The 23,429-nt window shown below is 40.6% G+C and overlaps 1 protein-coding gene across 2 annotated transcripts in view; it reads right to left on the bottom strand.

Annotated features, from left to right (window-relative positions):
• Positions 1 to 231: 231 nt before the first annotated feature.
• LDAH (lipid droplet associated hydrolase) overlaps positions 232 to 23,429 on the bottom strand; it is a 98,758-nt gene continuing 75,560 nt past the window's right edge. For both annotated transcript variants that reach the window (XM_017745042.1, XM_008641807.2), the window contains 2 exons: positions 15,944 to 16,026; positions 232 to 3,396 (listed from right to left, as the gene is read on the bottom strand). In XM_017745042.1, the coding sequence (XP_017600531.1) occupies positions 3,205 to 3,396; positions 15,944 to 16,026 (275 nt within the window). In that variant the 3' untranslated portion in view covers positions 232 to 3,204. The remainder of the gene's footprint in view (positions 3,397 to 15,943; positions 16,027 to 23,429) is intronic.

The raw sequence follows: 23,429 nt of genomic DNA on the forward strand, positions 1-23,429 counted from the left end.
CAAACACGGAGCTGGAGGCAGCAAGGGGAAACTGATTGATTATTTTGGAGGGGCTCTGGATAAAAATGCTTAAGCGAGTCAGGTGCCTACCACCCACGGATTTTCTGTGCACTTGGCAGATGTCTGCATTGCATGTGAAATTTGGGGTTTGGCAAGTATTTTTGTATATTTTGTATGCATGAAGTAATAAAGGAGGTGAACTAGGACTAAACAAGTTACCAAAACAAAGAATCAAGTTACATTTTACCATAAATTTATTTTTGTTACTGGAGTTGTGTACTTTTAATAAAAGGTATCGATCTAGCAAAACACTTGCACATGAGTCAAAGTCACTGCACTAGCAGGGTTACTCGTGTGGTGAGAATCAAGCACAGATGTGAATGACAGTGAGTAGGTGCTACAGCATACAGTCAATATATTTGTGATAGGTTTTCCAAGAATTCTTAAATAGTCTAAAATAGGCAAGACCACACTGTGTTTTCATGGTAAATTGGCACATTTGGACCACAAGCACTTCTGACACTCTTTGCCTGGGGTGACAATGAACACCATGGGCTTCTGAGGAGCTGGATTCTCACTGTGTGGGATCTGCTCCTCTCAGGAAATACAGCTGTGGAAACTAGGCCCGTGTGTTTTAGCAATGAATAGAGTAGCAAATTTTCAGATCTTAGCCTTACAGTAACAGCTTCTAGGAGGAAGGTAGCAATTGAATCAATATGGTTTTGGTAATTATAGAGAAAATTATTTTTAAGAAAATTGTAAGGCATTCTTCTGCAGTAGATCTGGTCATCACTGACCAGACCTAATCTCAGTTTAGGTCTTAATGCAGTTAGGATTTAGTATAATGGATTAACATTTGTATAAAAGGCATACACAAGTCAAGTACAAGTATTGCTAAATTAATTTCTCATACAAAGTATACGAATAATGCACTGTAAACAACTGCTTGTCATAGGTGCTTCAGTTTCCAGGCTGTAATAATTGCTTTTCATCTTTGGTTAATACAAGACTTCTTCAGGTCTCAGGAGATCCACTACAACAGCTGAACTCCCACAAACTGAGTCTTTGCTGATTCCCTGATTCCACATACTTTGAAGAACAAATGTTTTGTTCAACCAGATCAATGTGCAAACCAAAACAACCAAGTGAACTGCAGTTTTTATGCTGCTGACACACAAACAGGTGCACATGTACAGGTATGTGTACACTAATGTATCTCCATGTATGTGCACGTCCTCCCCGTCTCTGCCCCAGGGAGCACCTCAGCCTACGGACGCAGGGAGCATCTGCCACAAGGCCACCCAGCTGGGATGATGCCAGCATCTGGGGGCTATGCAAGCACACACAGACACACACAGCTATGGACTTCTAAAGTGAGCTCAAGGATTGTTTTGATCGTGACTGAAAATGGACCTGTAGAAAGAAGGAAAGTCCTGTGACTCGCCAACAAGCAGAATCAGTTGCATGGGCAGCCCTCACTTTGAACGTGTCTGGTTCCTCCCCACGCTGCTGCAACTGTGCTCCCAACATTCCTGCCCCACTCATCAGTACCATTTCATTACATGGCAGTGTAATTGGAAAATCCACTGGCTAGTCTCAAAAGCTGAACCAGTTTCTGATACAAAGAAGGTCACTTAAATCCACTATCAGTCTACAGGTTTGAAAACTAGTCCAAAATTTCCAGGAACTGAACTCTATCACAAGTTGCTCTAAATATTAGTGAAAGGTTCAAGGGGGGGGTTAGAGAGCAGTGGAAGGGGTGTGTATAATAGTGTAAGAAAATGAAGCAATTAATTGATCTTCCTGCATCACAGAGAACATTCTCCAATACCATTCTCACCCGTATCAAAACTGGTAATAAATCATGTAAGTTAGATACTCAATGCATCATCTAAATTCATCTGTTTGCAAGGGCAGGACCTTGCCTGACTATACTCTGTAGTGTTTTGCTTATTTATGAATGTCTCTCTGAACTCCACAGGGAGACTATTTCACAGGTTCATGGCTAGAAAGCTTTTCCTGATTACACTTGGCTTTGTTCCCCTTACTTGCAATATTTTCATTTCTAGCTATTCTCTGTAACTTCTTTTGTTATCACAACTGGTAGGATGCTTTTTTCTATTTTTTTCCATCTGTAAAGGAGAGGGTTCACCAAATGTGAGGAACAGTGAACTTGTCAGCACCATGCAAGGGTCTGGTTCTCAATAGTAACGTTCATGCCATGTCATGGGTGCAGGCGTGGCACAGTAACAGATGTTTTCTGATGGTGAACTTACCTAATTTGTGGCTTGGCAGAAAATTTCATACTTCAGTCCTTAGAGCAAAGAACTGAAATTTAGACATGCATCAAAAGTGGTTTAATTCTTTAAAGTTGCTGAGCAAGCACTGTTCTCATGGACTTCATTAGGAGAGCTAGGCCACCTAGAAGTTGTTATACATGGATTCTGCAATCCATTTTAACCTTTAAATACTGGCATTTTTGACCAGTGTACTTTCCCTTCTCTACAGTCAACTGAAAAATGAAACACTTGGCCATGTTCCAGGCAAGAGATCCCTATGTATTCCCTTGCTGAGCAGCCACAGATACCTTACAGCATTTCTAATACCCTATGGAGTCCTGGCAGTGCCCCAAACCCCTGGTGAGACTTGGAGAAACTGCACACCTGATCTACACATCTCCCCAAAACTCATCCTGAACTCATCCTGAACTCAGCCTGACCAACCCTCTCTGATCCAGAGGAGACAACATCAGGGTTGTCCAGGGCTTTGGGCTGTTCTGGCTGCCATGCACCTGGCTTACACAGATGGGTGAGACACAAGGAGAGGGCCAGGCCTTTCACAGCATTCCAGGATCCATGGCCAGGATCCACCTGCATCCCGACACTTCTCCAGCAGTGAGTAAGGTGGTAGTAGCTCAGGTACAGTTGTATCAGCATTGTCTACAGCACCAGCAGACAATAAATATTCCACCCTTTGCCAAGTCTTAGAGTCCTGAAGACTCAGGATGAAACTACATAAGCACTGAGTCAATAAAACTATACTTTGGACCAGCCAGTCTCTCTTTAACTTTCGCCAAAACATCTCAATAGAAAACAAGCCATAATCTATAGTAAACAGAAAAAAAATAAGACAGACTCTCTCACAAAATAATTACACGTTCACAAAATAATTACATCATTTTCTTGTTAATCACTGAATTAGTGTTTATAATTTGGTCAGATCGTCCTGTAGCCAGTCTGTGATCATGGCAGCCATCTCCTTGCTGGCATCGAGCACGAAGGCGTGGCGGAGCCCCTTCTCACAGAGCCGAATGTCCCCGTCTGGAAAATCCATTTTGATCTCATCGTAGTAGTGCTGTGGACACCAGCTGTCTCCAGTTCCATAGTAAAAAATCAGCTAGAAAGCAAAGCATATCAAATAATCAGTGTGGAAAGTTACTGAGGGAGTAACCAATATAATCATTTGGAAATAAGCAATGCATCAGGTGCTGACATATACTGTGAGGAAGAGCAGATTGGTACTTCTTGGTTGTTTCCAGGTCTGCAGGTATGATGAAGACAATTAAATGCTCTGTGACTCAGTTTCCTCAACTGCAAAACTGTGGAACACAATACAGGCTTAACTCTGAAAACAGAGATCTGCTGATGAAAGCCTGGCTGACTTAAGAAATTTCTTACTATGGCTCAAATAATCAAGTTGTCCATGGAGCCTACCCCTAAGCAGTCCAGCTGTTTTCCATAACTGTTACAAGTTTTTTGTGTTAGCTTTCCAGCTATTTAAAAAAAGCAGTGACCAGGGACATCTTCACCTGTATCAGGTTGCTCAAAGCCCCATCCAACCTGACCTTAAATGTTTTCAGGGATGGGACATCCACCACCTCGCTGGGCAACCTGTGCCAGCGTCTCATCACCCTCATTGTAAAAACACTTCCTCCTTATAGTCTGAATTGATCCTCTTTCAGTTTAAAACCATTGCCCCTTGTCCTATTGCAACAGGCCTTGTTAAAAATTTTGTCCCATTTTTCTTACAGGCCCCCTTTAGGTACTGGAAGGTGCTGTAAAGTCTCCCTGGAGCCTTTCCTTCTCCAGGCTGAACAGCCCCAACTCTCTACCTTATCCTTGTGAAGTTCTGCCTGTGTGGAGCGCAGGCACCTCCCAGAGATCAATGAACTTTCTTCTAGGTTGTAACATGGAACTAAAATTCTGCAGAAGTCCATTTTGATTTGATCTTGCCCAATATAACCTTGGCTGATGACATACATGAAGCAGGTGCTACCTGCCGTAGAGCCCACCTAAACACAAAAGTCCTAAATTCTAGGCAAATATCATATTCAGGGAAGTGGCTTTTCTCTCTGTTAGAAACAGTGAAGGTCACGTTTCCCCAGGTCATCATTTCTCCCCATTTTCATCTTGACTTTGCATGCTATAGCTATGCTTTTCAATTTCTGTTAAGTATATGAGGGGAAAGGACTTGTCTGGGAGAAACCTATGGATTTCAGACTGAACAAGAACAAGATTAATGATGAGCACTCTTCATACTAAAATGTTTGAATGCAGGTACCAGAACGATGCTGATTGCTCAACACATCACACACACAGCTCGGCCCAATTCCATTATTCGCATTTGTTTCATATTTCATTTCTGTACTTCAGTGAATAACTGAGCAATGTTAACATAAATTAGGGGACAAGAAGTTTTCCTTTCATCAAAAATATCTTCAATTCCATCATTTTTGTAGCCATGTGGAATATAAATAAATGGACCCACTGGGGTAGAGGTGGGCTAAGAGCCCAGACTGCATTTCACAAACTATTACAAGGTTTTGTCTAACTCACTTTTCTCTTGCTGAAATTTGCCACATCTTGTACATTATTGACTATTGGCTGTACCCAAAATACAGTATCTCAGTTGCACAGACACCAACCCCAGCTATACTTCTATTTATGTGCAAAACATAGAATATAAACCATCCCATGTTAACAGACATTATTGGTTTCCTTTGTCACTCACTACTTGCTGAAAACAAGGTGTGTTGTTTGCTCTAGCAGAAAATTTCTTTTGATCTTGCCTTCAATTCATCAATCACAAGATGTCATACTAGCAAAAGTTCTTCAGAAAAGCCAATGTAAAATGTCCAGATGCATTCAGGCCCTTTGGAAGCGAAACATCTAACCAAATTATGTTTAACCCTGGGCTCCATTACCAACAGATACAGAAATAAAGATTATGAAACTGAGGGGGGAAAAAAAGCAATGGAGCGACTCCAGTTTAATGGAGTAGTCCTTGAAATGGTTGGATTTTTTGAAAGGCAAGTCTTAGAGTCTCATCACATGATCATTTAGAAAAAGATGAAAAGCCATTTACACTTACAAAGGTGGATAAAATACTTGGCTTAGTCTGCATGGACTGTGAAATGGGCTGTTCTCCAGGTACGGTTGTAAACTTGAGAACTCACAGATTTGAAAATGCCTAAACAGACGATTTATGTGCATTCTTAGCTGGCCCCTGGTATATTTGCATTACAGTTTAATCTTTCACTGCATGATCCAAAGGATCCTTGACTCTCTCAATCCACTGACAGGATGACATTCAGCTGATGAGCTGCTATTTGATAGTATTTCTCGTTTTAAATTCTGTGTGCGGTCTGAGGATTTATTTACTACATACTTCACAGTTTACAGACAGGATTTATTTTCTTTATGCTCTGCATTCCTCTGGCATGCACCACTACAGGATTTGCATGCTCACATTTATTAATTTAGTTTTGCAACACCTTAGTGGCCAGTTTTATCTCCATTTTGCAGGTGGGAAGCACAGAAATTAATGTCAAACTACATTTATTAATTTGAAAGCACGCAGTGTAGAGTGAAATATCTCAAGCTGGTTTTCCAGCGTGTGCAGCATTACACAGTATTGACTATACTCAAAGCACTCCTGGACCACACTTGCAGGTGTTCTGAAACACTGTTTATCTATCTGTATTATACATTTCAAGGTCTTAAATGAGATATTCAGAAACGTGAGAACTGTGACCACATATGAAAAATATTGATGACTTCACCAAGACACCATTCTCTTTAAAGTTTAGGTGCCTTTACCATGAACTTATTTACTCATATTTCAATAGGCATTTTACCCCTTCTGCCACAGGTGAGGTAGGAGTTCTGCATCCTGCTGTCTCCTTCGTTACACAGGTCTTTTGGTTAGTGAAAGAAGAAAAAGGAAAAGGGATGTTTTAATGAAAGATCAGTGCTGAATGCTTACACAGTGCTGAATGCTTACACAAAAAGTGTCTGAACTGAGGTCATTCCTCCCCAACTGTGAAATGTTTGGTAATGCAACATCAACTGGTTTTAGCAGAACTTGTGTGTACAGTCTGCTGGGCTTTGAGGAGGTCAACCAAACCCCAGGTATTTCACATGTAGCACCTACGTGTACTGCCAACAGCGTCAACACCTCTAGATTTGCTGCTTTAGGCCTCTGTTCCTTAAGGTCATGGCATAATTGAAAGAAGCAGCACTGTCAGCTTCTGGCCAGAGAAACATGGGACACCTTTCTGCTGGTGTCACATTGGAGGCATCCAGCACAGAAATTAATGATTTATTTTGAATCTATGGTGTGTTTTTGTCCATATTTAACATACTTTGGTTCACATACTTTGGTTACCATACTTTGGACCACATGGAGCTCTTCCAACTGAAACTAAAGCAAAGATGCCCTTCAGGATCACACTTAACAAGCTCCAGTCACCAATGGACATTCAGTCCATGGGACCAGACAACTGTTGGCTAAAGTAATAACCCTCTCAGGTGCCTCCACCGGGAACACCAGGTCCTCACCACTTACTATCCATGTCTACAAATTCTCTTCTATTGTGCTGCTTCTGTTCTTAAGGTAAACATAGTCACTGGCACCTGCTGAGAACAGGAGCAGTAAGATTTTTGAAATTCAGGTTCCATTCCAAGCAGAAAAGGGCAGGACATTTACGAACTACTTGTCCAGTTACTTGTCCACTCTTTACAGGTATGACTTCTTTTGTCTTGTCCCTTTCTGGTCTCAAGACTGCTCTACACCCCCTTTGGTTCTTTATTTCAGCTCTTTTCTCTCTACCTCATCAATTCCAATTTCTACTACTTCTAGTCCCACATTCTTGCTCTGCAAAGTCCAAATTTTAGTCTCCTGGGTCCTCCATCTCATTCTGTGTCCCAATTCCAACCCTAGTTGTTTTTTCTAGAGCCTCTACTCCTAGTGCTGCTCCTCAAGCACCTCTCAGACTATCAGTTGTTCCTAGCATCAGGGTTGAGTTCAGTTCAGCATAAAAACATCTAAGTACAGGTCACTGTATCGTGGTGTTTACACATGTACCAGGCATCCCAATTTCCATCACACATTCAGGAAAGATGGCCTTGCTTGGTTAGCTCCAATCCACCACCTCATATAGCACCAGAAGCCTTCCTTTGGCCAAACAAACAGAGCCTTTGGTTCTTCCTGACTCCTCCTACTCTCTGTTTACTGCTCCCTCACTAGTTCCCCTCTTTACTATCTCAGCATGTGTCTCCTCTACACTGGAATCAGAAGCTTCCTTCTCCAAGCTAGGAATTGTTACCATGAGAAAACAATGCATTTTCCCCTGAGCTTTATCTGTAGACATTGTAGAACCCTTTGGATTGAAATAAACCCATTCAAGGTAGGACAGGCACTTGCGTCATATATGCAACTAAGGTTTGGGTCTGTTATAACCAACTAAGAACAGTTTTTAAACAGGAGACTTGGGGAGCTTGATTTGATGCTGCAGTTATTTTGTCTGCTTATTTCCTGTGCATGTGCTGGTGTGTGTGCATTCTGTCCAGGTGCCCATGCTTGCACATCCAAAACTTTAACAGAAGTGTTTCTTAACTGCAGGATTGTTTTCAAAATGCTTCCTTATTACTGGATTATGAGAAAGAGCAAGACTGCAATGAAGGTGTAAATTTTTAGTGATCCAGATGCTGGTACAGGGCCTAGGAAAACAGACAGCTACTTGACTGTCATTTGTGAAATTGAGGATCTCCTTTTGAATGACAAAATGTCTCTGCTCTTTGCCTGTGTCACACACAGACACAAAATAAATGACTTTAAAATGTCACCCTCTTTCCTAATGTATTTAAACAAAATAATTTTAGATATATTTAAGGCAAAGTTTCCAGAATCCATCTCCTCATCTTCATTTTAACATCAGGAGCTTTGCTGTTGCAGCAGGCAGGCAGGAATAATTAACAAATTATAACCATGTGTAGCCAGAGGCACATGGGATCTCCATTAATGCAGCGAACACTGGCATGCACTGAATGGCTTGCATGGATCTGTAAAGTGCATATTTTCCTGTGGATGGTGGATGGCTGCAAAGACATCCTGAGTCAGCACAACCACTGCACCAGCAATGGAAAGCTGCTGCCAATCTAAGCATTCAGAAATGATGAGTCAGGCTCCCCAAATAATTAGACTAGCTAAAAATAAACAGATTTGCAAAACAATAAATAGGAAGTTCTTTCTAATTTTCCTCTGGGCTTAAACTTTCCAATATTTGCATTTTTTTAAACTTTTCTGCCATGAGGGTGAGAGGATTATCTTTTAGTCTTTTGCAATATTGAATGGTGAGACTTCCAGGTATTCCTGACTCAGAAGGGAAATGGCAGCTACCACTGGACATGACAAGGACTTTATGACTCCTGACGCAATATCCTGCTTGCTATGAGTGACTAAAACATGTCCTCTTTCAGGATCTGATGTTGAGGGCAGAGTGAAGGGGACATGGGCTGTCTTTGCCAGCCATTTCAATGCTGCATTTGAAATACTTATGCAATTTCTAAATTTCAAATAGCTTTAAAATAACAGCAGTATTCTTAGAAGATGATTTACCATTAAATGGCTCAGAAGTATTTTCAGCCTTAGCTTCTGTAAAATAAAACACAAGTGCAAATAGGGCTCTGTCAGCCTCATACCCTGTAATATGGTATGTGTACTCTGACACTGCACAATGATGGCAGCTGCTAAGTAAACATCAGAAGAATCTGAGATTTGTATCAACAGGATGTTTACATTTTAAAGAGTTTCTAAGAAAATAATAAAGATTTCCTGCAGTTGACTCCATTGGCACTTGTTACAGCATGTATGACAGTTTACAGAAGTAAAAATTACAGAGAGATTTCTTTTCTGCCTCTTCTGTAACTGACATTAGCCAGCACTGAAAAGCAAATCAAAAAAGTTAAAATATATTAATTGAGTTTTTTCTCTCTCTCTGGAATTTGGTACATGTTATAAAAATTTTAGGATCTTACTCCACGGGCAGGCACCACTCCAGTGATGGCCAAGAGTGAAGGACTCATCTCTGTGGATATAAAGGAGCAGCACACGTGCAATAAACAGTGTCCTTGCTGAAATCCTTGTCTCTGATACACTCACATTTTATCAGTATTACTCCCACATGAATTCACTGGCTGCCACAGCAGCTTCTCTCTGGTTGACACCTCTCGGCAGTAACCAGTGAGTAGTTTCATTTGTTCTTGGATGAAAACTCGTTTAAAAGGCATTATCCCAGAACTAATTTTGAAATTATTGGAATGGAATATGGAATTATGAAAGTGTCTCACCTTACCCTGCCAAAAGAATAGGATAAATGACATGGGAACAGACTGATTTGGGACATACTTCTTTTTTATTTGCTTCAGTTGTACTTTAGCTTCTGGGAATTCAAAGAGCTGGCATTGCCCTAGGAAGCCCTAAATGCTATGGGATATGGTTCTCTGAGATACCATCTCTCTCCCTCATGATCCTGCCATGGCTGAGATCAGCCAGTTTGATGGTAAGGTCCTGGGAACTTGTTCTCAGCTTGTTTTACCAGAACTGGGTTTTCTCAACTGTGCAAGGGCAGTGTGAAGCCAAAGGTTTCCAGTTGGAGTGTTTTGAGAAGAGGCAGTTGACAGTCTGGGGTACACGATGCTCTTTTGAAATACTGATCTGTAGGACTTGTAGCTATGCTGTAATGGGTAGTTCAAGAGCTTGTGGAGAGTTTATTTAACACAAAGACGGTGGCCACTTCTGTTAAACCAGTATAAATAAAAACCAAAACCAGCTTCCCTGGCTGTAAAGGAGATGGAGAAACATTTTACTATCAAAGAAACTAGGATGCAAACCCTTAGACAGGGCCTGATGTAGTGGCTAACTTGGCATATGATTCCAGGTATGTTACTGCTCTCCCCAGTGTCCAGTAAGTGATCTACACAGTTTTCATGCCTTTATTGGTGCTGAAACTTGGTAAATCGACAAAGGGAAAAGGGCTTCTCTTTAACTCTGCTGCAGTGTGTTAGCAGTGCCACCGACTGCTCCGCACAAAGACCCATGAGATCAAGAGAGGCCACTTTCATTTCCACTTTCTCACAGATAATGATGGGTCAAACTCAATGCAAAGTAAAACTGTGCTTTTAAAAAGGATGCACAGGATTTATCAACAAATCAGAGTGATTAACTTATTTAGATTATCTATGTTACTTTTAAAGACTTAAAAGCATTTCAAGGGTATATATTTAGATGTGTCAGGAACATGAGTATTTCAGAAGTCAAGTCTGTATAAATACCAAAATAAAAACAGACCTGAAACCACTATTTAAGCAATAGAACTGCTGGGACAGATTCTTCCAACCATATTTACTGCAAATAGTTTTTCCCTCTGAGTATCAGCCTGACACTATCTACATTCAGTGGGATGTTATCTAAGGTAAATCAATCAAATTGCTCTTGCAACAGCAGGATCAGCATCTGGCTGTAAATGGCAATGTTCCCCAGTGGTGTGCGCAGTAGGAGGTAAGAAATAAAGGGGTAGTAAGGGGTCAGTGGTAACTTTAAATATTCTTCAGAAGGCTGGGGAAATATCGCTGTCTTTGCTCATTGTGTGCAGCACACACCTTATACCCACCCCAAACATTTTGGAAATTCTTGTCATCAAGAATACCACACTAGAATACCACACAGCACAAATGATGGTAACAGGCACTCAGTTACAGAGTAAGGATATTGTGCTAACTGACTTTTTTAAATGCTCACTGGGATCCTTTTCCACCGAGGAGAGAAGCTGCTGATCCCTGATTAGGCATTCTGGGCGCTTCAAAGAGAAGGTTGTTCTTGTGGTTAAATGACACAGGCACCAAAATCCCCAAGCACATGTGCAACTTCCCTGGCTTCAACTCTGCACCTCCAGGGAACGTAGGCCAAAAAGGATGTGAGACCAGCCAAAAAAAGAGGTGTTCTTGGCTCAAGAGAACACTTTGCACCTATTCAGAAAGAGTGCTTGGAAGGTTTTTCACAAATGTAGGCAAGCACCTAACTCAGGCTGTGGGCAGGCAAAATATTTGTAGAATTCTTTTAAGCACGTATCTTCAGATCATGCTCCTCTCACTGGGAATAATTACAAACCCCCATGGATGTCTACAGAGACTCAAACAAAAACACTGGGCAACATGAAAACAGCTGCTTCAGGGGTCAAAATAGTTCTTGGTTGCTTAGTTTTAAAAAATTTCTGTAGCAAGGACAATTTTGCAAAAGAAAAACCTAGCACTTCTCTGTGGAAAGGAAATACTTCATTCTTCAGCTTGTATTCTAAATCTCTGCATGCCAGTATTTAATTGTTACTCTTGGAGAACACATTATGGTATCATTGGTGTGATACAAACTCGCACTGCTTTAAATTCTAAATGCAAGAAGTAGTAAACATTCACTTCATTAATTTAATTTTTTCAAAACTGAATTTCTTCCCCACCTACACGTCTACAAAATGAGTGGTTATAAGCCACCTACAACACAGACTTCCATGGTTTAAGTGAAAATAGGTTAATACATCCATAAACTTCCAGTTTATATCTTTCTTCTCAGACAACAGGTTAGTTTTTTCATCTTTGTATCTTTTCTTCAGATGTTTCCTGTCTTTTGCCTTATGTGATCAATACAACTGCTACACCAGACCACTGGCAAAAAACTCAAGGAGCATATCAACGTTTTTTGGTTTAACATGCTAACCAAAAGAATCCTGATTTGCAGTTGGAGGAGATGGTTTATGATCTTAAAAAATTACGAACCACTACAGAAAATTCACTGATTCAAGAATTCCTGAAGCCTGTGGAAGCTCTTCAATGGATTTAAAAGGGCTTTGGAGCAGATCCTACATTTCAAAATAGGACTACTGTGTATTACACATGGAGTAATGAACCAGATGTATTTCTCAATAAATATAAAATCTGAGGGGTGATTATTTAAAAAGAGAATTTCCTCTGTAAGCCCCCTAGTTCTACCCTTTCGTGCAATTATCTCCTTGATTTATATAAGGTTATATTTATTTTAACAGGTCTATAAGCTTACTTGACAGAAAAAGAGTCAATACGGCTAAATCTTAAAAGAGAACAGTGAATGGGTCATGACACAAACTTAAGAAGTTAAGTGCTATAGAGAATCTCTCTAAGGAAATAACACTGTCCATTCCAGGCATGCTAGTGAATGCCCAACACATCCATTTTCCTGTGCCTTTTAAATTTCTTCTTATTCTATTTGTAAAAGCTCCATGATGCTCAGTGCTGATCCATCTTTTAAGAACATGGAATTACACCCACTTCCTTTTGTGCAGGAATTACAATAAACTTCCTCTAGTTCAGTAGTTCATCTCTGCCTCCAGCTTCTGTTAGGAAAGGGAGCTGGTGTTATGAGAGTGAAAGAACGTAGGTAGCTCAGCTGCCTTAGACATGATCAGCTAATAATTAACCTCCAGAGCTGAGGAAATCTTTTATCAGTATCCCTTACCTTATTTGTTTGGTGTTTCTGGTTTATCACAACCCCCCATGTCATTGCCGTAAGAAGCTCAAATTCCTGTACATTCATGTACTGCTTGATCTGGACAAATAGTTTTACACAATATTTCAAAAGCTCTATCATATATTACTTATATTAGTTTGTTAGAAGACAGGTCTCCATCCTACTCATAAAGTTCCACTGCTATTTAATGTGCACAACTTCTGACTTTAAAAGAGTTTAAGTGAAAAACCTCACTTAATTATCCAAACAATATTCCAGATCCCATTCTTTCAACATAAATCCAAGCAACTAACTTTGTTAGACTAAGAATCTGAAGTCTGGTGATAAAATTTCTCCTCGTCCCTAGCTAGTATTAATTATAGTTAAACCTGGACATGGAAAGATTGGAATAATTTTGTGTCTCTTCGTTCAGATCACAGAATGCAAATAACATCCAGAAATAACTTTTCTATTCCACAGCAGCTGGCAAAGTCAGGTGTTAAGATTGGCTTTTACCATATGATCACAGCGACTACTAAACAGTATAAATTTTTTGAAGCAACAGCTTGCCAGCTCTATAGCAACTTGGACTATAGTTCCTGTTTTTATAAACTTCCAACCTTTATAAGTTAAGCCCATTTTTATTGTCAATACTCTTCAAATTTAACATGATGCCAAACTGAAAATTTTTCCCTTAATTCTTACATTCCCAGAAATTACTAGAAGATGAAAAAAGAGAAGCATTTAGCTTCATTTTTAGACCAGTTTTTTCTTCAGTTTGCCAATTCTTGTAGGCTTGCTTTAACTTTTTGTTTTCTTGAGTATGTTTGCCACACATGCATGAGGACATAGAAGAATCAATAAAACAAAGCTAGCACAGGTTTAAAACAGCTCCTGCCTGCCAAGGCTATGCTTAGATTGACAGAGTCAACAAAAGCACAGATGGAGCAGACTAGTACACCTGCAAACTCTTACTGTTGGCTATGGGCCTTCATTCAGTACAAGAAATCAGATTTTTTGTAATGTGAAGCATCTGACAGACCACCTGAAGTCACCGGAGCTGCAGCTGATTGTCACCACCACTGTCCCATCCAACAAAGCACTTATGCTTAACTTCAGGCAGGTGTGCTTGTGATTAACATTTCCACAAGCACCTGGACTCCTGCTCCTGCACTCTTCAGTTTGTACCCTGACCACCACAGGGACCTGCAGTCCCACCCTCAGGGCACTGACAGGCCTCCCCAGCCTTACCTAGCCCCCAGCCCATGCTCCCTGCACAGGGCTCCAGGGTCTCCAGCTCCCTCTTTCGCCTTTGGTCTCAGCCTCCCAAGCTACACTGTAGAATGACTCCAGCCCTGTGTCCCAGACTGACATCAGACCTACACTGTACACAGCTTGTCACCTGGATGGCTCCCACCTTGCAGCTTCCCTTCCACCATGTCTCTGGCAATCCCTCCTGGGTAGACTTTGGACCCACACTGTAGCCTTGTCACCACTCCTGCCTCTGTCCCCTTTTGCTCCTGACTGGATTCTCTGGAGGGATGCTGGACCTGGTTCATTGTTTTGCCTTGTCTGGGACAGTCAACAGACGCTGTTCTGTGCTCTGCTCAGGTGCTGTGGGACTGCATCCTGCTTGGAGAGGGCACTGCCTGCGTGGGGTCAGCCTTGGCTCATGTCCAGAGAACAGGAAGGCCCTCCAGCTCCCTGACACTCGGAGGGGTGATTCAGTCAATAAAATCAACCATTTTCCTTGAATTCACTGGGTTTTGGATCGACCCATGGAAAGTTTCATTTAAGACAATGGGAGTATTTTCAGTCTGCAAGATGAGCCCTTCACTCTCACTGAGATTCCCCACAAAGTGCAGGAGACCTTCGACTGCTGTGCAACAAAAATGAGAAAGCCCAGGCATGCCAGCCGCAGGGATCCCTGTTCATGTGTGCTACTTCAACTCCTTTAAAATATGAACATACCTTTCAAAGTGCAGAGAAGGCAAATGGGCTAAATAAAAAATAAATCTATTTTCAGACACAAAAAGAAAGACTGTTTTATGAAATGAACTTTGTACCATTTCTATTTAAAAGGCACAGAGTAATTTTGCAGAGATCTAGGACCTCTGTCCTAGAAAACCCCATTCTCTGAGGAAAGTCTCTTCCAGTGCAAAGTGCTGGAATCATTCTTCCAGCAAAAAGACAGGGATGATACAAAAAAATTAAGGGAAGGAAGGGGACACAGTAGAATAATATGTTATACTGATTATCTACTCACACAGAGGCTATCTCAATGGAAGTTTATTAAATGTGACAGTTTTCTGGCTCATAAGCCATCTGGAATTGTCTGACCATGGTCACACTATTAAATTATCTCAGCCTCCAAAACATGGTGACCACAGGGTGACCACATCAGAACTCCAATTAGAACAGTTCCTGGCCTGTGCCAACCCCTGAACCGTGACTGGGAAAATGCAATTAGTCCAGATAAGAACTTCACAGAATCTCTTTCAACAATAAATCCAAGAAAGCTCAGTGTGAGAAAGGTCCCTGAAATGAATTAATTCACCTGTAGAGCAGCAGCTCCAGCCTCAGGAATTTATCTTACACTACTGTCCAATGTCTAAAACACTGGAGCCATAATGTTCCTGACTCCTCTCCATCACATTTTGAAGCCATGGAAAGAGCCTGCACAATCCCATGATAATAACTGACACACCCCAGAACAGAGGATACACGTTCTTCTTGACCTGTCCAACAGCAAAGTCAGAGGATTTGGCCCATCAGCCCCTCATTTCCACCCTGGCCACCTGTCTGTGTGATCAGAACCCAGGTAACTACAGGCCCCACTGGGAACCACACCTCATGCTCAGCCAGAACACAGACTGCTCCTCCAGCAAGGAAAACAAACCAGACGGGTTGGTACACCTGATAGCAGTGAATGCTACATCTACAAAGGTGTGGATCAACACATTTTAAGGATTAGTGACCCCTTTAGTGCCTTCTCCAAAGTTAATGGAATGACACTCAAAAAAAAAGTACAATCGAGCCTGCTGAAATTCTGGTTTTGTGCAAATATAATGGGTATAACATCTCCTCATGCATGTGGGCTTCCTTTGAAAACTGAGGATTAAATAGTTACCTTCTTTAAATTTTGCTTTATGGTTGTACTGTCTCTCTCCACCACCTTCATCATTTCTTGGCTTGCCATGTACAAGATGTTGGCTGCAGAAAGAGAAATAGGCAATAATGTGAATACACAGCAAAACTTTTAGAAAAAATAATACAGACACAACTCTGCAAAAAAGCAGGGCAACTAGAGCAGTCATCATCTCAACAATCCCAGGGAAAAGAGTGCCAGTGACAGAAAGAGCAGTTTTATCTCACCTAACCAAATGATTAAATGGCATACAGACTGAATTAAGTCACCTCCTATTAATCAAATCCATAATGAATGGAAAGGATCTTTGGATCATAACTCTATCCATTTATCCTACAGACTTCTAGATCAACCCATGGTGATGACTGTCTCTCCCCTGACCAGAGAAAGAACTCCAATGACCGGCTTTCACTACAGACTTTTAGAAAGGTAAAGGTTAAGTATGATGTATCACCCACAAAGGGTTTTCAAGACTGGGCTTTAAATACAAAACATACATTACAAGGTGTTATTAATTAGTAGATGATTAAATTATTGACATCTCAATATGCAAGTCATTAAAATATTCAACACAACAAATAGTAAAAACAATGGCAAGTACAAATACGTGGCTGTCTTGCATAAAACAGATGGTACTTGCCCAGTCAGGACTGGACTGGACACCAAATGTCTAAGCCTTACCTTTCTGGAATGTAAAGTATTAAAAATGGCTCAGTGCAATTTATTTTGAGTTGATCTGCAAGATACTGTCTCGGAGACATAAATGATTGAGTCTAATGTTTGGACACCTAATGAATTTTATGAAGTCTTGAGTTCATAATATACATATCCCATGTATGTTAGACAGCAGTGGAAATGACACACTTCTGAAAAGCGGGCTGGTCTGTCTGGGTACCTAAATATTCACCAATTTAAACACTCGGACACAGAAGGATTACACTGTGTCTACGTAGCCTGACTTTTGTTACAACAGAACCTACAGAAGCTCAATGTATAGTCCAACACCTGGCTTTGAACTAGCACTGTAGATTATGAGTTCCACTGCTCCAACAGACGTCATGTATTCAACTGCAGAATCAGGAGTTGTTCCATGCATTATGTTTCCAGAATATGAGAGGACCTTCAAAGGGTGTTTTAATAAGGACTATCCATTTCTGTCATCAGTGCTGTACTGAAGAAATGTGAAACTAGCCAAAGAATTAGCACTTCTTTTATCTCTCTTTTGGACCAGTCAGCTTACTGGGCTAGTAAGATGGCCAAGCCTCTCCTGACCTCTGATCACAGAGACATTCATAACCTATAAGTGGTAATAAAGGACAATATTTTACTTTCTCACCAGTTTACAAAACCAATGTGGCTAAATTACCTAAAAGCATTTCAATTTCTAGGTCTTAGAATGACTGAAAGTATTTTAAGATACTAAATCCTCTCCTGAAAAACAGGAGAAAAAGGAAAGATTCTGACAATTTTTATAATCTGGACCAATGAAGCTTAGTGCACAAGTAGTTAATGACAGTGTTGGATCTGATACTGCTTTGAGACAGGAGTAAACTATTCTCACACTGTGATATGGGGGAGGAAATGGCAATCACATAGGTCTTTGGTGGTGACCAAAACATGGAATTGGCTGAATTCCAGCAGTGCTCTAAGGAAACAGAATGCCACCAGAGAGATGAGTGATGGCACTGGAGATCAAATGTTAAAAGACAATGCCAATGCTCTCAAATGAAAAAAAAAGAATCCTAGAAAGTAGTATCTACTTCTGAGCCAGCCAAAATGTTGCAGTTCTGTTGTATGCCTGCAGAGCTCTGCCTTCTTCACCTAGACAAAATGAAAAGGTTGTCATAGACAATCCAGCAAATTTGCTGGTCCCATCCTACTCTGCTGAGCAAAGGGGTCTCTGTGCAGTTTCATGTCTAGTAACCCAGTCATTTAATCCTGTGGTGCTGCTGGCAAAAGTCTGTGTATCTACAGCATTGTTGAGTTCATATTCTGACATTGGTCATTGTCTTCTCAATTCAGCTCCAGATGAATTACACACCTTGTTTTTAGAAGAACACGCATCTTTGAATGCATCTTCAAAAATCATCTAGGAAAAACTTAAATAAGAGATAGGAAAGACAACTGGAACAACTCCAGAGGAGAGTCACTAAACTGATCACAGGGCTGGAGCACCTCTCCTGTGAAGACAGAATGAGAGAGTTGAGGCTGTTTAGCCTGGATAAGAGAAGGATTTGGGGAGACTTTATAGCACTTTCCAGTATCCAAAGGGGCAGCAAGAGAGATGGAGAGGGAATTCTCACAAGGGCATGGAGTGACAGGACAAGGGGGAATGGCCTTAAGGTCAAAGAGGGCAGGTTTAGATTGGGTATTAGGAAGAAGTTCTTTACTGTGTGGGTGGTGAGGCTCTGGCATGGGTTGTCCAGAGAAGCTGTGGATGCCCCATCCCTGAAAGTGTTCAAGGCCAGGTTGGATGGGGCTTTGTGCAACCTGGTTTAGTGAAAGGTGACCCTGACCATGGCAGGGGAGTTAGAACTGGATGATCTTTAAGGTCCTTTCCAACCCAAACCATTCTATGAGTCTATAATGAGGAATTCCTTAAGGTAGGTAATTCATTTCATATTGAGTCCTGTTTCTAATGTGGTAACTGTAACTTTAGTGCTCAGAACTCCTACCTATAACTGAAGGTATCTGTCTGTCAAAAGCCCTGCTCTGTGTCAGAAGGCAGGATGTGGAGTGCAGCCCTTGCTACTTTAAGCGCTGGTCCTTCAGGTAACCAAGGTGGCTCACTATGGATTTACAAGACTTCACAAAGCACTAAGTGCAAGAACATGGATTTGGCAGGATATCTGTGGCAACAGGGCTTGTACCAAATGCACTACATGAGGATCTTGGCATGTCAAGACTTTCCAGCCCAGAATGAGGTCCTCGTTATCAGGCCACAACAGATAGCATACCTGCAGTCAGAGCTTCTGCATTACCTTGCAGTACCTGCAGTGGATGGAGGGCAGGGATGACAACACCAGTGACCACCAGTGCAGAACCCAACAGATTCAACACCACTGGGACTCTGCAGGCAGCTCTCCATCCCCAGGTCAGTCATACAGTAGGAACAGTAAGTACTGCCCTGCTCCCCTTCTCTCATATTCCTGGTTCCTCTGTCCTATCTCCTGTTCTCCATGCAGTCTGCTCATAGTTCTGGGTGGCTTGTGTGTTTTTTTCAGTAAATAACAAGAACTGAAGTGACATTCACACACTTAGTAAACTGAGATTAGTCATAGAGATCCTAAAAGTAAAACCATAAGACAGCAAAGGCAGTAAGAGCAGTACTTCAAAAGGAAATGTCTCTGAAGGTTTGGGTAATGTGCAAGAAAGGGAACCAGGAAGGCAGGATTAAGCTAAACCGGATGAACAGCAAGGTTCAAGAGTCTATTTCAACCAAACAGGAATCCTTCAAATTTTGGAAACATGATCCTAGGGAAACCAATAAACAGGAACTTAAACTTCAGCAGGCGTTAAGTAAGAGGAAATTGCAAAGAGCAAAAGTAGGTTTCCAAGAACAAACATTAAAGGATTTAAAAATAAACAATAAAATATTCCTTAGGTATACCAGAAACAAGAGGCCTACAACAAAATTTGTACAGGCTAAGGGAGCAGCTAAAGAAGATAATAACACTGCTTGGAAGATAAATGACTTTCCTTGATGGCATTCAACTTTCTTGTTCAATACATTCAGGAGGTTTCTGCTCTATATATTCTTTTTCTGGCATTAACAACTTCCCTTTCAGTAGTGAGATATCAAGAAGTAGCAACAGTGGAGAATACAGAATATATCAGGGCTAGAAGGCAAATTTAAGAGTTTGAAAGAACTCTAAATAGAGAACTGCTAAGTTAGTAACAATCTTGCTACACAAGAATCACCCTGTCCTATGGCTCTGGGAGTAGAAAATACTATCCAATTGCTACTGATTTTACAAAGGAAAATAGCATTTTACTGATCTGTAAATTCTTCAGTATGCATAACCAGATAACAAAAATTACAGGTTGTTTAAAAACTCCCTCACACATCACACAACAAATTTTGGCTGGAATTAAACATCTGTAAATGAAAGATTGTAATATGATAAGGAACTTGGAAGCAAATAAAAAAACCAGGCTTAAATAATCTGGTCTTCACAACAACAAAGAAGGTCTAGATCCATCACAATTTTAAAAATAATAAATTTATAATAAGAAAATTTAAATAAACAATAGTAAAAGAATACAATTTGAAATTTTGTTTTAAAATCTCTAAATAATCATTGAACACACCTGGCAAATTGATCATTTCTGGGATGGATTAAATCACTTCTCAAGATGACTCTATTTTCAGTGATAACACCTTTAGACCTTAACCTGAATTGAGGTGGAATGAATCCTGGCCTAAGATTCTAGTCCACCTCGATATCAAAACAATGGGTACCTTATTTCTTAATGATCTGGTAAATGGGTAAGTACTTTATTCACAGCACTTGCACAGGACATGATGTTAGTCAGTTTGTGAGGAACAGGCAGTGAGAATGTGAGAAATCCAATGAGAAGAGAGAAAAAGAATCAATGCACTAATGAAGTTCAAATTAAAGAAATCAAGATACATGCAGAAAAAAAAGCAGAGTATTTTTTTCCATTACAGGCTTATAAATCAATGCAAAGAATGGAATCAGAATGATTCCACCCAAGATGACTGGTGTTCACTATCTACATTAACTCAGAAGTCCAATCAGACCATGTACTAAGTTTCATAAATAGGAGGAGGAGGATGATAGAGAATTCTGCAGTACAGCTACAGAAATCACACTGTGTGACCACAGCTGAAGGACTGTGTATGCTGACAGCCACATCCCCTGAGGGACACTGCAAAACTGAGAATGGTGGGGAAAACAACCAAAGAAGTACAATTAAAGATCTGTTGCCATCATGTTCGTGATACTTCATGACACACTGGTTTTCCCTCTCTTACAGCACAATATATTTAAATACAAAACAATAAAAGGAAGTACCTTTTAATGTCATATGCAATTAATTATGAACCTTGCTGCCCCAGGAAACTGACCCACACACATATTTGACGCATTCACTTCAAGTGTGTTGCCCTGAGCTCGTCTAACAGCAAACACAGTTAATACAATCAATCTTAGGGCAAATCTCTACAAAGGACAGATAACTTATACGTACATCAACCTCTCCTTTTAGGTACCATTCTCTATGTCTGCTACTATTCTTTCTTGGGTTCCTGTGGATAAGTCCAGTGGCTCACCTCTCTTGAATTTTACTAATGCAGGCTTTCAGCTCATGCCAGTGTCTCTCCCTCTTCAACAGCAGATCTGCACCTCTTTCAGCCCTTGTACCTCTCAGTACGTATGAGAATCATGCCTCACTTTACAACACATTAACTCACATGAACTTGTGACCCACAATATTCCCATGATTTTTTCTTGTGGAACTGTTGCTTAACCAGTAATTTACCATCCTTGTAAGAAATTTATGTACAGAACAACTTGGCTCTTTAAGGAATGACAGCATTCTCCTCTCCTTGCCCCCCAGCACTTCTCTTAGCTTGTGAAGGTCACTTTGATCCTGTCCCTCTCCAGCACATCTGCAGCATATTCTAGCAAGGTGCTATCTGTAACCTCAGCAAACACACACACTGTATTCCACCACTCACATCCTAACACAGCTACCGAATACTAAAGGAATGAAGATAAGACTGTTACAAAACCCTACTACACACATCTTTCCAGTTTCAAGAATCTTCCTGAACCCCATTTTCCAAACAGTCATATGTCTTTCTAGTAGGTGTTTCAGGTATGTCGTATTTCCCAAACTTTGTTAAAAGAACATAATGGGAGGCACTGTAAAATTTTTTATTAAGGTCAAAATATCCTAAATCCACTACTTCCCTCTAATCCACATTACTGTAAGATGTTTAATGTCAGTGGAAAGCTATATTTAAAGATATACCATTATAAAGCAGGAACAGTAACATTCTCTCTTGCTGCTGTGGAATGTCAGTCTGGGCTTCTTCAGAAAAGCTATTTTTCTCAAAAGCTAAGTCACAAGTTCAGGGAGAAATCTCTCTGCTATTTCCTAATGCTATACTCTGCTAACCTTGGCATTTTTTAAATATTTAGTTCTTTCCTTTTAAAAAAAACTTGTTCTGCTTCCTTATTTCATGAATACCAAGCTGCTTTTTCTAAGCAAATAACTCAGAACTTACTTCTTTTGTGTGCAATTAGAAAGTCATCGCAAAAGGCTCACAAGGACTGTTACTTTGAGTTTTTCAGTAGCTCTGAAAATCAGGTTGTGAACTGGGCACAACCAGAAGCTGACACAAAATGAATGGCCTCTGAAATCTTTCACTAGGCTTTGAAGAGGAAGGTTGTCCTGTGAGATCACCTTCTCAGTGTTTTCTACGTGGTGTTAGAGTCTCTGGAAAGATTTCCAACCTGTGCCAATGCTTGCTTTAGCAGGAAATCTCTCGAGATTCCCAGAATCATTACCAAGAGTCCTGGAAAAAATATTTATTTGGTTTGTCATGATTTCAAGTAGAATATAAAATGCGATGTAGAGCCCATATGACGAACTCCCTGTGTGATGAAGCTGTTTCACACAAACCTGCAGAACCAATCACTGCACAAAATAAAGCACATCTAGAAACCTGCAGGACTGTGGCTCAAAATGCAAACACAGGGAATGCACATAATGGGCTGTGTGGAAGCTCTGCTGGAGTTGTGACCTCAGTGTCCGTGCTGGATTAGGGTGAGTGTGTAGCTTCAATCTGTTCGACATTCACCACTAGTCTCCCACACTCACTGAAGAAAGAAATATCCAGGGTTCAGTAAAGGTAAAAGAAAACTGAAATTAGTGTTCTGAAAAATCATTATATGTGAAAGATAAGACTGTGGGACGAAAGGTCAGGAGGCGTGGAATTTTTCTGAACTATCACTGAAACCCTCTGAGACCCTGTACAAATTACAAAATCTCTATGTCTCAGTTTTCTCATTTTAAAAACATGCTTCAGGCTATTATGACAATGAAGAATGTTTTGTAGACTGTCTTAAAAATACTTGCGAGTGAAAAATGTTGTGTAAAAATGTCTATTAATTAGTCCTTGAAAATATATTTATCAATAATGAAATTTAGAGCCAAATTCATCATGTTCCCTTAGAATTGCCCACCACTACCTTGAACGTTGCATTTTACAGTGATCAAGTAACAAAATCTTCACAGCTATCCAATGAAGAAAACCTCAAAAACAGAGCCAAAGGTTAGCCTGTAAGCACCCAAAGTCAAGACGTGCCTCTGTGAGAAAACTGCTTGTTGAACTTAAAATCCTTCTCTGAACTGGCTTAGTGAAGCCAACACAAAAGGCTTGGAGGATCTAATATTGTACCCACGTTTCTGCATATGATGTCTGGCCTCTTGGCTT

This window comes from Corvus brachyrhynchos, unplaced genomic scaffold, assembly GCF_000691975.1.
Source record: "Corvus brachyrhynchos isolate BGI_N302 unplaced genomic scaffold, ASM69197v1 scaffold116, whole genome shotgun sequence".
Taxonomy (NCBI): Eukaryota; Metazoa; Chordata; class Aves; order Passeriformes; family Corvidae; genus Corvus; species Corvus brachyrhynchos.